At 34.2% G+C, this 16177-nt stretch overlaps 1 protein-coding gene across 1 annotated transcript in view; it reads right to left on the bottom strand.

The window, feature by feature from the left end:
* SLC30A7 (solute carrier family 30 member 7) overlaps window positions 1-16177 on the bottom strand; it is a gene marked incomplete at both ends in the record, with an annotated part of 57626 nt that overhangs the window by 32488 nt on the left and 8961 nt on the right. The window contains 4 exons of the mRNA XM_084242097.1: window positions 1543-1686; window positions 7108-7234; window positions 7897-7984; window positions 11284-11397. Coding sequence (XP_084098223.1) covers window positions 1543-1686; window positions 7108-7234; window positions 7897-7984; window positions 11284-11397 — 473 coding nt within the window. The remainder of the gene's footprint in view (window positions 1-1542; window positions 1687-7107; window positions 7235-7896; window positions 7985-11283; window positions 11398-16177) is intronic.

Raw genomic sequence — 16177 nt, 5'->3', positions numbered from 1 at the left:
AAAGATTCTACTGATAGGTGGATGTTGCATGCTTTTCACACAGGAGAGATCCAAAATACTTTTTCATTTTGCTATTATGATGAAGTAATGAAAAAATATTGCCACCTATATACTTAAAGAGCTGACACGCTCTTGTCAATACAGCTTTGACAGAGCACTGTAACAATGCCAAAAGAGGTATGAAACATGGCTGGACAATGATTTCTGTTTGGATATGTCACTGCTGTGTGGTGAGAAAGATGCTGCTACCTTGAATAACCCTGCTGACAGTCAAAGTGTAACTGTTCTAAAAATCCAGCTCCTGATTAAGATATCAGATTTCTATCTAGAGATAACAGATCCACATAGATAGTCATTTCTGACACAATTATTTTGAAGGTGTATTCAGCTATATTAATGTAGTAGCTGCAAGACAACATAATTCCCATCTATGTAAAACAGGTAAGTCTTTCTGGAAATAAAATTTATTATCTATGGTAGAGAGTGGCCAAGTTGCTTACTAAACTACTTCTTCCTTTTGGTGAACAACTAAACTGCATTTCCCAGGTTCCCTTGATAAAATGGTATATATAACTGAATTATAGATGAAGGAAATGAAAGATAAACTACTTTCAGGCTCATAAGAATGTCCCACATGATTTTCTATGTATTCTTATCTCCAGTTAGGTACAGAGATTCCAGTGATAGAGTCCAAAGGCTAAGAATCCCATCAAAGGAAGAAACCTGGATCTCTGAATTGCCATGGGGAACACTGTTCCCACCTTCTACCATATCAACTCAACAGAAAGTAGAATTGGAATAAAAACAGGGTAAAAAGTCTTATGTTTATGCAAAGTCTCATGTTTCTAGGAATAAAAAGTTTTAATTTATTTATATATTTCAGTTAAGAAGTATAATGTGTACAATTAAATTTCAGACATAACACACTCCATTATTATAAAATTCCCCATTATTATAACTCTGTAAAATACTCATTATAAAATTATAAGAAAAAACAGAATGGAAAAAGAACCCAAGGACAAACAGTATGCGGTAAAATTTTTAACTGTTTACGTATTTCTGAATGGTTGATAGTGGCTCTCAGATCACCAAGAGCCACTGAATACATTCAACAGAGTAAAGCAGGAATTTAATTTCTAAAGGAACATGGAGTTATCAGGTGATACCCATCAAATAAAAATGTGAAAAATTAAAATCACATTTTATATACCTATATATGGCAGTAAATGCTTCACCATACTTTTAAAGATTATGATTTCCCTTTGCTAAAATGCAAGTGTTCCTCATTCATCGACTCATTTAAAATAGTGGCATTTTTAACATGAAATTGAGGGGAAAAAGCTACATCCAGTGCCTTCAACCAAGTTGATTTCATTATATACTAAAAATATGCTAGGTCTGTGAACCATTTTGCCTAATTTATTAGAAAAAAAGTTGACTGCAGTATCTTTTCTACAGACTACTTCAACTAGGAAAAGTATTCTATACAATTTCTGTTTATTTGGAAGTCTTTTTACTTGAAAGTCTTCAAGCACAACTCACCATGTGAATGAAAGTGTCCATGTCCATGAGCATGATCATGGCTATGTGCAGCACCATGCTTTGGTCCATGACTATGACTATGATCTCCATGGCCATGTGCTTGATCCAGAGCACCATTAAAGAGGGAATGACTATGTCCATGTCCTAAAAAACATGGAGTATTAGAACAAAACTTCATGTCAAAATGCACTATATAAAAGGTCACAATAATACTGATATTAGTGAAAAGAATTGGCTCTAAAATCAGATTCAATCTAATATATGTTAACATAATGAAGTATTATAGATTCATTAAAACCATACTGACGGAGTTCTTATTACAGAGTACAGGAAGGAAATGAAAGAAAATAGATTTATTGGGGATGAAGACAGTGAGAAGTACTCAGAAATACAGAGAGTAGATAATGTTATTCAATCATTCAAGAAATAGTTATTTGGGACACACTATATTATAGACATTGTACTAGGCATTAAGGATAAAGTGGTAGAAAACACAGACAAAAATACTGACCAAAATTTTACAAAATACTCTTACACGTATTATAAATGTATGCACATGGTTGTACTGAAACAGGAGCAGGAAGTTGCTGCATTTGGTAAAATGTTTTGTAAAACTACATTAAAGATGGCAGAAACCTTAGGAAAACCAAAATAATGCAGAATCCTCTCTCCATAGTAGATGGAAAACTAAGTCATCAAAGAAACATCTTATGCAAGCTATTCCAGTATAGAGAGACTTCCAAAAATCACTTATAGTCACAAAATTCCTGAACACCAGTAAATCCAAGTCAGCACTGTATTATATGAAAAAACATGAATAATGGGGAGCATCCAGAATGGTGGAGAAGGAATGTTGGCAAATTACTTCTCTTCCTTTAAAGCAACAATTTAACTAAAAATTAAGCATTTCAGAACTCTGGCAATTAACCAAAGCCAAAAAATAAATCTATCCTCACTCTGCTTTCTGACCCAGCTTAGCTCAAAGTAACCCAAAGTCAGAAGCAGCAATTGATAATTGGAGAGACCTAATTTCTTTTGAAGCTTTATTGAAATGACCCTCTCCAGACAATGGTAAACACTTGGTCCAGACTTGCAGTTCCCTGGAAAAAATCTCTATTCTCAATGTGGTGGCTATTAGACTCAGAATTCAGTTCCAATAATTCAATGGTCACAAACTGTAGGAAGTGAATTAGTTTAAAGAAGTCACACAACAAGAAAAACAACAAACACTGAGAGGAGATACGACTCATTATAATATAAAATACTTAATTTTTCAACAACAACAAAAAAGAATTTCAAAGAAGAGAGTATGTCACACACATCTGGGGGGGGGGGGGGGGGAAAGCAGCAATGAAATGTTCCTGAAAGGAATCCAGATTTTGAACTTAGTAGATAAGGTCCTTAAAGCAGTTATAAACATGCTCAACGAACTAAAGGAAACCATGTATAAAAAACAAAAGCATAGCAATGATGAACATCAAGGAGAGAAGATAAATGAACAGATAAAATTACAAAGAACCAAGTAGAATTTCTGGTGCTAAAAAACATAATAAAATATCCACTAGAGGGACCCCAAAACAGACTTAAACTTCAGTAAAAGCAAACTCAAAGATGGACTGATAAAGATTATTCACTCAGAGCAACGGGAAAAAAAAAAAAAAAGAACAGTCTTAGAGACCCATGGAAATACCAACTGTACCAAATTAAGTCAAACAAAAGTTCCAAAACAGAGAAAAGAAAGAGACAAAAATACTTGGAGAAATAGATGGAATCTCCCAAATTTGATGAGAAATACTAATTCACATATTCAGAAAGCTCAGAAACTCCAACCAAGTTGTAAAACTTCAAGGAGAATCATATCTGGGACACAGTTAAATTAGTGAATTTGAAAGTTGTATATTATGATAGAAATGAGTTATTATATACAAAGGAACTTGAATAAGATTAACTGCTGACTTTTCCACAAAAACCATGAACGCCAGAAAACCAGTCATTTCTTGGAAAAATCAAAATGTTAGAAAGATTCAACCAAAAATTCTAAACTCAACTGAACTCCCCTTTAAAAATAAAGCAGAAATTTAGGCATTTCCACATTCCATATAAACATTCCCTGCAAGTGAAATGGAAGGACACTAAGCAATAATTCAAATTCACACAAATATGGAGCACTGGTAAAGTTAATTATCAAGGAGAAGATATACAGGTTTTTTTTGCTTATAATGCATTTCTTCTTCTATATGTTTTAAAAGATAATTGCACAAAGCAATAATTATGAAAGTATTGATGGGTTTATAAATACATGTAGGTATTATTATTATTAATCTGAGCTAGACTGTTTTAAGTTAATATGGTATTTGTAACCCCATGACAACAATGAAGATAATTTAAAAGATATGTAAAATAAAAGATACAACATGAGAATTAAGTTACACTAGCAAATTTAAAAGATCAGAATTGAGAAATAAGAGGAGTATCAAAAAGGACAGATGATACAGAAAGTAAATATTAAAGTAGCTGATGCAAATGCTACCTTAGCAGTAATTACACAATATATAAATTGTCCAAACACCCTGATTAAAATGCAGATTGTCAGGATAGATTTTTTAACAATGATCCAATTATAGATTATTTACAGGAGATTTAGATTTAAAGAGTCTAATAAATTTAAAGTAAAAGGATAGAAGATTACTACCCACATTAGCAGTAAAAGAAAAAAGTTAGAATGACTATCCTAATACTTAACAAAATAGACTGCAAGTCAAAAGTAATTTGAGAGAAAAAGAACAACAATGAATAACTGGCTCAATTCATTAGGAAAATATATTGATGATAAGCATACATGTACTGAACAGCAAGCTACAAAAAACTAAAAGAACTGACTGGAAAAATAAATTCAATCAATCAATCAATAAATGAATAAATTCAACAATGACAACTGGAGACATCATTATCCTACTTTCAATAAATATCTGACAATTAGTCAGGAGACCAGCAAGGAAACATGACCAAATTAGACAACAGGTACTACAGAACAGTCCACCCAATAACAGCACAACTTAAATTCTTCTCAAGTGCAGAGGAATATTTCTGAATAGACCAAATGCTAGGTCATAACCAAGATGCAATAAATTTGAAAAAATTAAATCATAAAATGTATGTTGTCTAATCACAATGGAATTAAACTAGAAAGCAACAACTGAATAAAATCAGAGAAATTCGCAAATACAAAAATTTAAACACAACCTAAATAACTGATGATTAAAGGAGAAATCACAAGGGAAATTTTAAGAATTTTAATCTTTGAGATAAGAAAAACAGAAACATGATATACCAAAATATACATACCAAGGTAAGATAATACTTATTTCAAAAATTATAGTTGTATAAGCCTATGCTAAAAGAAAGATCTCATATCAATCACCTAATCTTCTATCTTATGAAATTAGAAAAGCATACCAAACTGAAAACAATAAGAAAGCACATAATAATCAGAGCAGATAAAATGAAATAGAGATGAGAAAAACAATACAGAATGATCAATCAGTATAACCAATAGAGGAAATTTCGGAAACTGACAAAGCTTTAACCAGGCTGCCTAAGAAAAAACGAGAAAGGGTACAAATTATTAAAATTGGGAAAGAGAAGATATCATGGTGCTGACCTTATGGAAATAAATAAAACACATTCTATAAACAAGAACAAGGCAAGAAATTAGATAGTTTAGATGAAATAAACAAATTCTTATAAACACACAAACTGTTTAAACTGATACAAGAAGAAATAGAAATCTGAATAGACCAGTAATAAGCCAAAAACATATGAATTCAAAATTCAAAAAGTTCTACCAAAGATAACTCAGATGACTTCACTAGAGAATTCTATCAAACATTTTAAGAGTACCAGTAATTAGCATTTTAAGAGTACCAGTAATTAGTACCAGTAATTCCCCCAACCCCAAGCTAAAAAATAGATGGGGACATTTCCCAAGTCATTATATAAGGCCAGTATTACCCGAATACCAACTGTAACTAAAGATATCAAAAGAAAACTAGAGACCAATATTACCTAATAATACAGACAAAAATGTCTTCACAATGCAATACTAGTAAAGTAAACCCAGCAATATAGAAAAAGGATCATAAACCTTGGCTAAATGGGATTTATCCTCAGAATGTAAAGGCATTTTAGCATCTGAAAATTAAACAATATACTATATTAATAGAATAAAAGATGATCAAAATTGATCATTGAAGAAAAAATAAGTCATCTACAAAATCTACTATCCTTTTATGGTAAGAATACCCAGTGAGCTAGGATCAGAAAACTTCCTCAATCTGATATACAGCATTTAGAAAACCCCCATTGCTAACCCAGCTAACATCATATTTAAATAAGAACATCTGAATACTTACATCTTAAAATCTGGAAAAGGACAAGAATATTCTAAAGAATCCATGAAAAAACACAGTAGAATAAGGAACAATTTTAGCAATGTGGCAAGACACAAGATGACTATACCAAAATAAATTGTGTCCCTATGTACTAGCAACAAGCAATCCAAAAATGAAACAAAGAAAACAATCCTATTTATTACAGCAGCCAAAAATAGTCTAGGCATAAAGTTAACAAAACAGTGATATGTGTACACTAATAACTATAAAACATTGTTGAAAGAAGTTAAAGAAGCTATAAATAAATGAAAAACATCCTATGTTAATGGGTCAGAAGAACTGACAGTCTTAAAATAATACTTCCAAAACTGATCTCCAAATTCAACTCAGTTCCCAAGCAAATTCCAGCTGATCAGATGATCCTAAATTGTATATGGAAATACAAAAAATGACAGAGAATAACTAAAACAAACTTAAGAAAAAAAAAAGTTGGAGAATTCCAATTTTGATTTCAAACCTTCCTCCAGTTACTTTAATCAAGACAGCACAGTACTGGCTTAAGGATAGACATACAGAACAATAAAACAGAACTGAGAGTTTGGAAATAAACTTCCAATTATTGTCAATTGATTGTTCACAAGGATGCCAAGACAATTCATTGGGAAAAAGCTTTTTAACAATTGGGACTAAAAAACTGAAATATCTACACACAAGAAGAAACTGATATTGGACCCATACCTCACAACATACATAAAAATTGACTCAAAATGGATTGCAGACCTAAATGAGTATAGTTTAACCACCACATTTAAGGACAGCTCCTCGTTAGAAAATTATCAGTGCAATTATTAATTTAAAATCGACTAAGATTTGCTTTGTGTTTTGATGTTTATTTAGCTGTTTTACAGAAATGGTATTATGCTAAACAGATGAGCTAAAGCTGTCTGGAAGGATCCACACCAAAGAGATAACATATATAACTCAAGAAGGCACTGAGAGGAGATATGGGAGGGATGATTCAGGAGACATTGAGCATATTAACATATTTACTTTTGTTATTAAAAATCAAAATAGAATTTAACTTTAAAATTATCAATAGATCTTCAAAAGCGAATAATTATGATGGAAATGAGAAAATGAAAAAAAAAAAAAAAAAGGGTTCTAACCATCATACCAGAGCCATGAGAATGTCCATGACCTCCATGCTTGAAAACAAATATTCCTACTAGGTTTACCACAAACCCAAGCACTGAAACAAGAAGCAGTCTTTCATGGTGCACATCTGGAGGGGCTAATGCTCTCTAGAAAACACATAATACAAATAGCATTGATATTATTTCTGATTGATCTACTGGTAAAAACAAAATGTACTTTTACAAACTGTTCACTTTCAGAATTAAAAGCATTCCAAAAATATTTGCCACAACAGTTTATAGAAATAAATCAGTGCTTACATACTGTAGAAAAGGTAACAATTACTGTTTTAAAATATAAAAATTTGAAAGCATACATTTTTATCTAAAACTACTCCTTCCTTGTTATCTTAAAATACTGTCATTCATTTTAAGTTCCTCACTCTTTAAATTTTCTCTTTCCTTTTTTTTTTTAAAAAAACCAAATATTAAAGATTCATTGACAAAACTCTCAGTTTCTATTTTAAGAATTCCTCCCAAGGAACCTCACTACCCAGATTGTATCTTTACTTTTCAAAGTGTCAACACTTCATTCACAGTTTATAAAGCACTCTTACTTGTTTTCAGTTTCCAGTAGTTTCACATATATTTAATTTGTTCAACAATTTTGTAAGCTTTCCCTGTACACACAATATTTTATCTCATCCAAGACTGCCCTCAATAAACACTTAATGACAGTGTGAAAAAACAACTCTAAACATGTATCTTTAGTTAATAAACATTTTCACACAGGAATGCAATTTACTGATTCTGGTCATTATCTACTATACCTCAACTCCTTCTGAGAAAATAAAAAAAGCAGTGAAGATCAAAAATAGGCCATTGACAAAGCCAGCCAGAACTTCCGCTCTAACATACCTAAAGAAGAGCAAAGTAAACAACTAATTATTATTTCTCAAAAATCCAATATAAATTTACATATGTTCAGATTGTAAGCTATATTATATAAATAGTTATAAGTGGCCAGCAAAGTCCCAGTATTTATAACACAGTATGTTGTATGTTTGTTGCAGAAGTGAGGAAATGAAATTTAATTATTACGAATTATGTTTAATAGCAGAATGCCATAAAATGCACAGATTTCTACAGGCCAATCAAAAGGCCTTCTTAGAGTAAGTAGGTTTAGAAAGAACCTTCACAGAAATGTAAATCTCAAGTTGCCACTGGAGAAGGAAGAATAAGATCAGACAATGGGCAAGGGAAGGAAGGGATCCACAGATAAAAGATGAAGAAAAGAGCTTGAAAAGGGTTTTTATAACTTAATCCTCTTCTAAAAACTCCTTGTTTTCTACTTTGTACCTTTTAGCTTTCACATACTTTCAAAGTGTAGCTTTGATCTGAAGGAAAATAAAATTATTTCTGAATGATCCCAGAAACAACTTGAGATTTATATTTCTATCATGCTTTCTATAAAATTAATAAACTTAGCAAAAACTTCTCAATTACCTATTTTAGAATCATTTATAGCTTCACAGAACTCTTATTAAACTATTTTTTAAAATACCTGTCTTTTTCTCCATGGACTTCTGAAGCTTTCTGCTTCCTACCTGTGTGTGAAGCATTGGGGAAAGATTTTATTTTTCCATGAGGCATATTTGGTTTAGTTAAAGTCATTAGAAACAACTTTAACTTGGTAGTTTTACATGTTCAAACGTTATTCAAAGGGTGCTGACAGAAGTTAATCACTCTGGTGCTTAAACAATGTGAGAGGAACATCAAAAATACTGCTTTTTCTAGCTTTCAATGTCAACTTCTAAATAATGCAATTTTTAGTGTAAAGAAAACTATCTCTTCAAAATATATTCTGTCTCATTATGTTGGAGTTTGCCCTATCAAGAACATTCTAACATAGCATCTATACTCAGAAATAAAGCATATTTCTACCTTCTAACAATGCAAATAAATTTATAACATTATTTGCCAAAACATATAGTTGTTATTCAAGAGAAAAAAGGTCACTAGTCAAAGAATTCACAACTTGCTTTCCTAAATCCACGCTTAAGAATTTATGTAGTTTATCAGCATATCATTCTGCCCCACCAAATAAAAAGCACTATCTTTTAACCCACTCTCCTAGTCACACAGCTAATATTTGATTGAAAGACTTTGTCTTTAAGTTCCATTACTTTTCCAGATCAAAGGCAGGGATGTTTTTCAGTCATTTTTTTGGTCCCTAATGCCTTAGCTTACTGGCTGCTTCATAAATTCTGATTAATTGTTGGACTAAAGTAATTTAACTAAACTTAATATATTTGCTCAAACTTGGTTTCCCTTTAAAATAAACAACTTGTGAAACTAGATATATTTGCCTTTATAAATGACCATGTTGACTTGAAGAGCTTGGAATTAAAATATATAATTCATGAATGTATTATTGCCTAATAAGCATGATGGTATCTGAAATCTGTAAGGGGAGGGGTAGATGCACATGTGTACGTAAGTACCAACATACACATCTACCTACCTACTGAATCTCTATTACCTTTCATGCTGGCATTGCTATTTCAAAAATAGGACTATGACAAGACACAAAGATGAATTTTATATAAAGAAATCTGTAAAAATCTTTGATGACGCTCAGATTCCACATATTATTTCCTCTTTTGCAGACAGTCTGTTATAATTAACATAAAGAACTGAGGTTTTTTTCAGACTATCCCTAGTCTTAGCCTAATTGTGGCATTTCTACAGAACTGTTTCGCCATTAAACCACAAGTTCCTCCAAGGCAGAAGTCATGTATTATTCATCTTCATATCATCAGAACTAGCAAAGTATTTGACTCACACTGGGCCCTAAATACATAGCTGAAGAGCACAAGAGCATGTGTAAAATAAAGAGTGTGTGTGCTTGCTCAAGACAAAAGCACGGCTAGAGAGAAAAGAGGAAGGGGTGAGAGATGAGCAAAAAAAGAGAAAGAGGGGGCATAAGAGACTGTGTGTAAGGGAGAGCTCAGGGAAAGAGAATCAGTAGGAGGAGAAAAGAGACTGGTTAAGGGAGAGAAAAGGGAACTAGACCTGAAGACATCATGGGAGAGGAGAGAAGAAAAAGAAAGCGCCTGAGGAAGCAGTGGAAACGAGGAGAGGAAGCTAGCAGGAGAAAAGAAAGAATAAGAGAAAAGATGTGAGGAAGGGAGGAAGAGGGAGAGGAGAAAGTAAAACACAGAGGCAGGGAGAAAGATTATGAGCCCAAGTATCCAGAAAGAAATAACAAGTTAGAGGGGAGGGGAGTTCAGGAGGGATAAGGAGGAGATGAATTTGAGGATGGATCAAGAGTCAGAGACGAGGACAGAGGAAGAACAGAATGAATGAGAGAGCACACAGGAGAGGCAGACAGAGGAAAGGGAGGATAAAAAGAGGGGAAGAAGCAACAAGTAAGCAGGAGAGGAAGAGAGGGAAAAAGAGAGTGTGGGCTGGAGAAAGGTCCTGAGTGTCACTTACGCATTAATACAATTACACTGGAAAATATTCTATGAGCTCAGAATAAAAAATGTTCAGGCAAAGTAAATCCAATAATAGAAAATCCATTGCTTCCCCCAATCAGAGGTGGTAAAAACTAAAAGTTGCTTTTAAGGGTACTTGACTCAGAATTAAGAACAGATTTTGCAATCTAGTTCAGCATAAAAAACACTCTCCAAATATTTGGTTGATCAAATTCAGAAAGACTATGAGAAATATTTTATGTAACAGCAGAGCTGAAGAGGATGATATAAAACCATTAGGAGAGATAATTTAAAATAAATTAATAGTAAAATATCCCCTCAAAGAAGAAAAAGAAATATAACCATTTTTATATGCTGAAACATTTTCTTTTTCTTCTTGAAAAAAAAAAAAAAGTAGTTAAGAATTGAGGAATTCCCCTAGGTAATAACAATCTAAGTAAAAATCTTTGGTAAAATCAAGATGCTCTACCTCAAAGCAAAAGAATTCAGATGCAAAAAAAAGTGCATACTACAGATTCAAATTATATACTGTTCAAAACTAATTAATGCACAGAGTTAGGAAAGTGAATAGCCTTAGGGAGATGAGTATGAAGGAACTCTAAGGAGGCATGAGGAGAGTTTAAAGGTTCAAGTTATACAACTGAGTTCAATCTGTGAGATTTGTGTATTTTTCTACGTTTCTTATACTTCAATAAAAAGGGTTTTTAAAAGTCTTACCCATAAGAGAAAGCATCATTATCTCTCCATTTTGAAATAACAGATGCTGCCAATCCAGCCAAAATGGCAGTGCTATCGAAAAACATGTGAAAAGAGTCGGAAATCAAGCCTAAGCTGGAAAAGAACAGACACATCGGCACATTATAATAATAACCAAATAGTAAGTAGTCATCCTTTCAAAATCTAAGATTCAGCCTCTGCTCATAGGAACTAATCTTTTAGAGAAACAACAATGATATACATACATAGAAAGATATTAAGGATAATTTTTGAAATATCCTCACACCTTTTGCCCAAGGAAAAGCCCAGCTGCCACTTAGAGAGAAAAAAAAAATCTGCTACTGGCAGCAAGGCTGAAGTGAGCTCGGACTTAGGGTCTTTCAAAGCAAACGTCCTCTGTTGTTAGAACAGAACCAGGACTCTAGTTCCTTCTTTTGACACAAGGCTGCTGGGAGGCATGATGGAAGGGACAGCAACATTAGGAATACCCACTCTGGTACTCAGGTATAAAGAACCTGCCTAATACTAAACCTGTAAGAGAAGAATTAAATACCCTCTCCTCTCCCTCCTCCACCTCCTCCTCCTCCAAAACCTTGATTAAAGAACAATAGCAATCTACAGCTAAGAGCTGAGCAAGAGTACAAAGATTCCCTTATGGGGCAGGTGTGCAGGGCTTACTGAAAGCTGAGTGTGTAGTGAGAACACAGAAAAAAAATCCTTTAGGATTCCAAATCCCACATTAATCACAAGGTGCAGGAATTACTAAAAAAAAATTCAAGTGGCATGTTGCAATGAATTTGTGCTAACAAAACAAAATCTGTTCAACCACTGACCAGATAGGTTCAAACCCCTGTCTCCCCAACTAATAACCTGACAAAAACAGATATGCACTTTTCTTGACATAAATACAACTTCTCCCTGCTAACCAAAAGTAGAAAAACATTACTGTTTGCTTGATTAGATAGGTTAGTTTTTGGGTTTGGGAATATTATTACAATTAATTTATATGGATCATTTTTTGAGCATTCCCACACCCAAGAAGTAATCCACCAATCATACAAAAAGCAATGTTCTACTTTCACATGGAGGGTAAAAAGGGGGGCGGGTTAGGCCTGTGCTATTAACCTTGGTGTTTATTTTCTTTTAAACATGTCTAGCACTCAGTAGTATTTATAACACTCATAACAAGATCTAAAAAAAAAAAAAAAAAGCACTGTTAAGAGCTAAAGCAGTTAACAAAATCCGAACCAGAAATGGTTGAAGATTAGAACTATCAGAGAGGGACTTTGAAACAAATTTGATTAAAGGGTGTGGTATAAAGCTTGGAAAAATTCATGAGTAAATAGGGTCTTTTCACAAAGATAGAAACCATAAAGATAGAAATTATAAAAGAATCAAATATATATTAAAATGTTTTAATAAACACAATATTGAAAACAAAGAACAACAGACATGGGTTTCTGAATGGACAGTACACAGAAAGAATCAGTCAGGTCAAAAGAAATTATCCAAAGTAAAACAAAGAGAAAAAAGAATGCAAAACACAGAACAAAACATTAAAAACTTGTCAGATTATCACAAAGACTAAAATACATATATTTGGATTCTCAGTTATGGAGAAGAACAGGGTAAAAATGTAGTTAAAGAGAATATGCTTAATTTTTTAAAAGTAATGCAAGAATAGGAATCACAAATCAAAAGGCTTAATGAATCCCAGGCAGGATGAAAAACTCCCCACAATACTCTACAAATTGCTGACTATCAAAGAGAAAGAAAACCTGAAAACAGGAAAAAAGAAAAACTGGATAAGAAAGAACTATTAATCATACAGCATAATTTTTATCAGAAACTACTTAAGCCAGAATGTAATGGAGCATGTCTTTAATTACTGAAAGAAAAAAAGTGTCAAACTAAAATTCAGCAAAATACATTTCAAAAACAGAGGCAAAATAAAAACTTTTCAGACAACCAAGGCTGAGAGAATTTATTGCCAAAAAAACCTAAGCTAAAGAGTAAGTTGTTCAAATCAGAATATGATATCAGGGCCTCCCCTGGTGGCGCAGCGGTTGAGTGCTGGGCTGTGAAGTTTCCTGCAGCCTCTGCAGCACTGGTTCGATCCCCAGCCACCGGCGAGGGTCCCACATGGCATGACAGACCTCTCCCGTCATGCTCACTGCTCCCCTCGGCAGTGTATTTCGTCAGTCTGCCCGTTCTGTTCCCCACTCTGTCTCTGGTGAACCCTCTCACCCTCCCGCGCTTCTGACTGTACCCAGTACTAGCACGTATAAATAAATAAATAAATAAATAAATAAATAAATAAATCTATCTTAAAAAAAATCTACATTATATAAAAAAAAGAATATGATATCAGATGAACATTTAGATTTGTATTAAAAAAATCACTAAAAATGATAAATATGGGGTCTCCCTGGTGGCACAAGGGGTTAAGACGCCACCTATGAAGCTGTCCACAGCCACTGCAGCACAAGCTCGAGCCCCCAGCTGGCCAGGGAGCTACCCACATGGTGCAGCAGACCTCTCCTGACTTGTCCGCTGCTCCCCTCAGCAGTGTATTTCAGTCAGTCTGCCTGTTCTGTTCCCCACTCTGTCTCTGGTGAATCCTCTCATCCCCTACACCTCTGGCCTGTACTCCAGTTCTTGTATGCATAGATAAATAAATAAATCTTCAAAAAAAGGATAAATCTGGATAAATATAAAAGAATTTTTTTTTTTACTTTTAATATCTTTAAAAGATAAGTGAGAATAGTAAAGTAGGAAAAAATACAAACCAAAAGGGGGGGGGTGTCTTTGAAATTACCAACAATTAACAACCCTTAACTAGAATGACCAAGAAAAAAGACTCAAATTATGAAAATCAAGAATGAAAGAAGGAATTTATTTATTTTTAAAAAAATATTTATTTATTTATGCATACAAGAACTGGGGTGTAAGCCAGAGGTGAGAGACATGAGAGGATTCACCACAGACAGAGTGGAGAATAGAACAGGCAGATGGACCGATGACACTGCTGAGGGGATCAGCAGGCGAGACAGGAGAGGTCTGTTGTGCCATGTGGGTTGCTTCTTGGCCGGCAGGGGATCAAACTCACGCTGTAGTTGCTGGCAGTAGCTTGATAGTGCTGTCTTTAACCAGTGCACCACCACGGAGGCCCTATTTTTTTTTTCAAGATTTATTTATTTATACAAGAACTGGGGTACAGGCCAGATGTGCGGGAGGGTAAGAGGATTCACCACAGACAGAGTGGGGAACAGAATAGGCAGACGGACCAAAGACACTGCTGAGGGGGAGCAGCAGGCGAGGCAGGAGAGGTCTGCCGCCCCATGTGGGTTTCTCCCAGCCGGCCGGAATCCAACAGGCGCTGCAGGGGCTGCGGACAGCTTCACAGAGCTGTGCTCAACCCGCTGCACCACTGGGGAGGCCCAGAAAGAAGGAATTTATTATTGGCCTTGCAGAAATAAAAGGGATTATAAGGAAATATTGTGAAAAACTATATGCCAACCAATTAGATAATTCAGAGGAAATATGAGAGATTCCTAGAAATAATCTAGCCAAACTGACAAAAAGTAATACAGTTTATTAAAAGCCAACAGATTTTGAATTCATTTTAAAACTTCTAACAAAGAAGACCCAGATTGCTATGCTGGCAAATTTTACCAAATAAAAAACATTGAGTATCAATTCTGTACAAACTCTTCCAAAAAACAGAATATGAAGGAATCTTTCCCAAATCATTTATAAGGTCAGTATTACTTGATACCAAAATCAGAAAAAGAAATCACAAGAAACTATAAATTAATATATTTTTCAAATACACAGAAATTTCCTATACACCACAACCAATCAATATCATATATCAATGGAAAAAGGACAAAAACCACATAATCATCCCAATAGAGAAAAGTACTCAACAAGATTTGATATTTCTTTATGACAAAAGCACTCAAAAAGACTTAACACCATTACTGCTTAAAGACTGATTGTTTTTCTCTAAGATCAGATACCAAATTAGGATGTCCACTCTTGCCATGTCTACTTAATATTGTACTAGATGATCTAACAAGGCAAGAAATGAAATAAAAGACACCCAGACTGGAAGGGATGGAGTAAAATGATCTCTATTTGGAAACGACATGACTTGGTCTGTAAAAAATCTGAAGACTCTACAGAAACTATTAGAACTAATAAATGAGTTTGGGAAGGTTGCAGAATACAAGATCAACGTAAAATAATGAACTGTATGTGAGAATGGCACATATTAAAAAAACTAGCAACAACAAATGTTGGCGAGGGTGTGGAGAAAAAGGAACTCTTCTACACTGTTGGTGGGAGTGCAAACTGGTCCAACCACTATGGAGAGCTGTGTGGAGATTTCTGGACCTACTAAACATAGAGCTTCCATATGATCCAGCAATTCCACTCCTAGGTATTTACCCAAAGGACACAGAAACATCAATTCCAAAGAGCACCTGCATCCCTAAGTTTATAGCAGCACTATTTACAATAGCTAAGCTTTGGAAACAGCCCAAATGCCCAAAAATAGATGAATGGATCAAGAAGATGTGGTACATATATACCATGGAATATTACTCAGCATTCAAAAAAGATAAACACATGCAATTTGCAGCAACATGGATGGCGCTGGAAGGGATCATGCTCAGCGAAATAAGCCAAAAAGAAAAAGAAAAATACCGGATGGTCTCACTCATAGCAGGAATCTAGAAAACTTAAATAAGGGACCAGGAAAATGAATAACTATAAGAAAGTGAAAATCAAAATCAACAAAAAACTATGAACCAGAGACACTTTTTGGGGGGTGGGGACTGGGAGGGGAGGGATTGAGGTCAGAATGGGGGGTTTTCAATTGTATGGGGGA

The sequence above is a fragment of the Talpa europaea genome (genome assembly GCF_964194135.1).
Source record: "Talpa europaea genome assembly, chromosome: 9".
In the NCBI taxonomy this organism is placed as follows: domain Eukaryota; kingdom Metazoa; phylum Chordata; class Mammalia; order Eulipotyphla; family Talpidae; genus Talpa; species Talpa europaea.
This window is presented reverse-complemented; position numbering and strand designations above follow the sequence as displayed.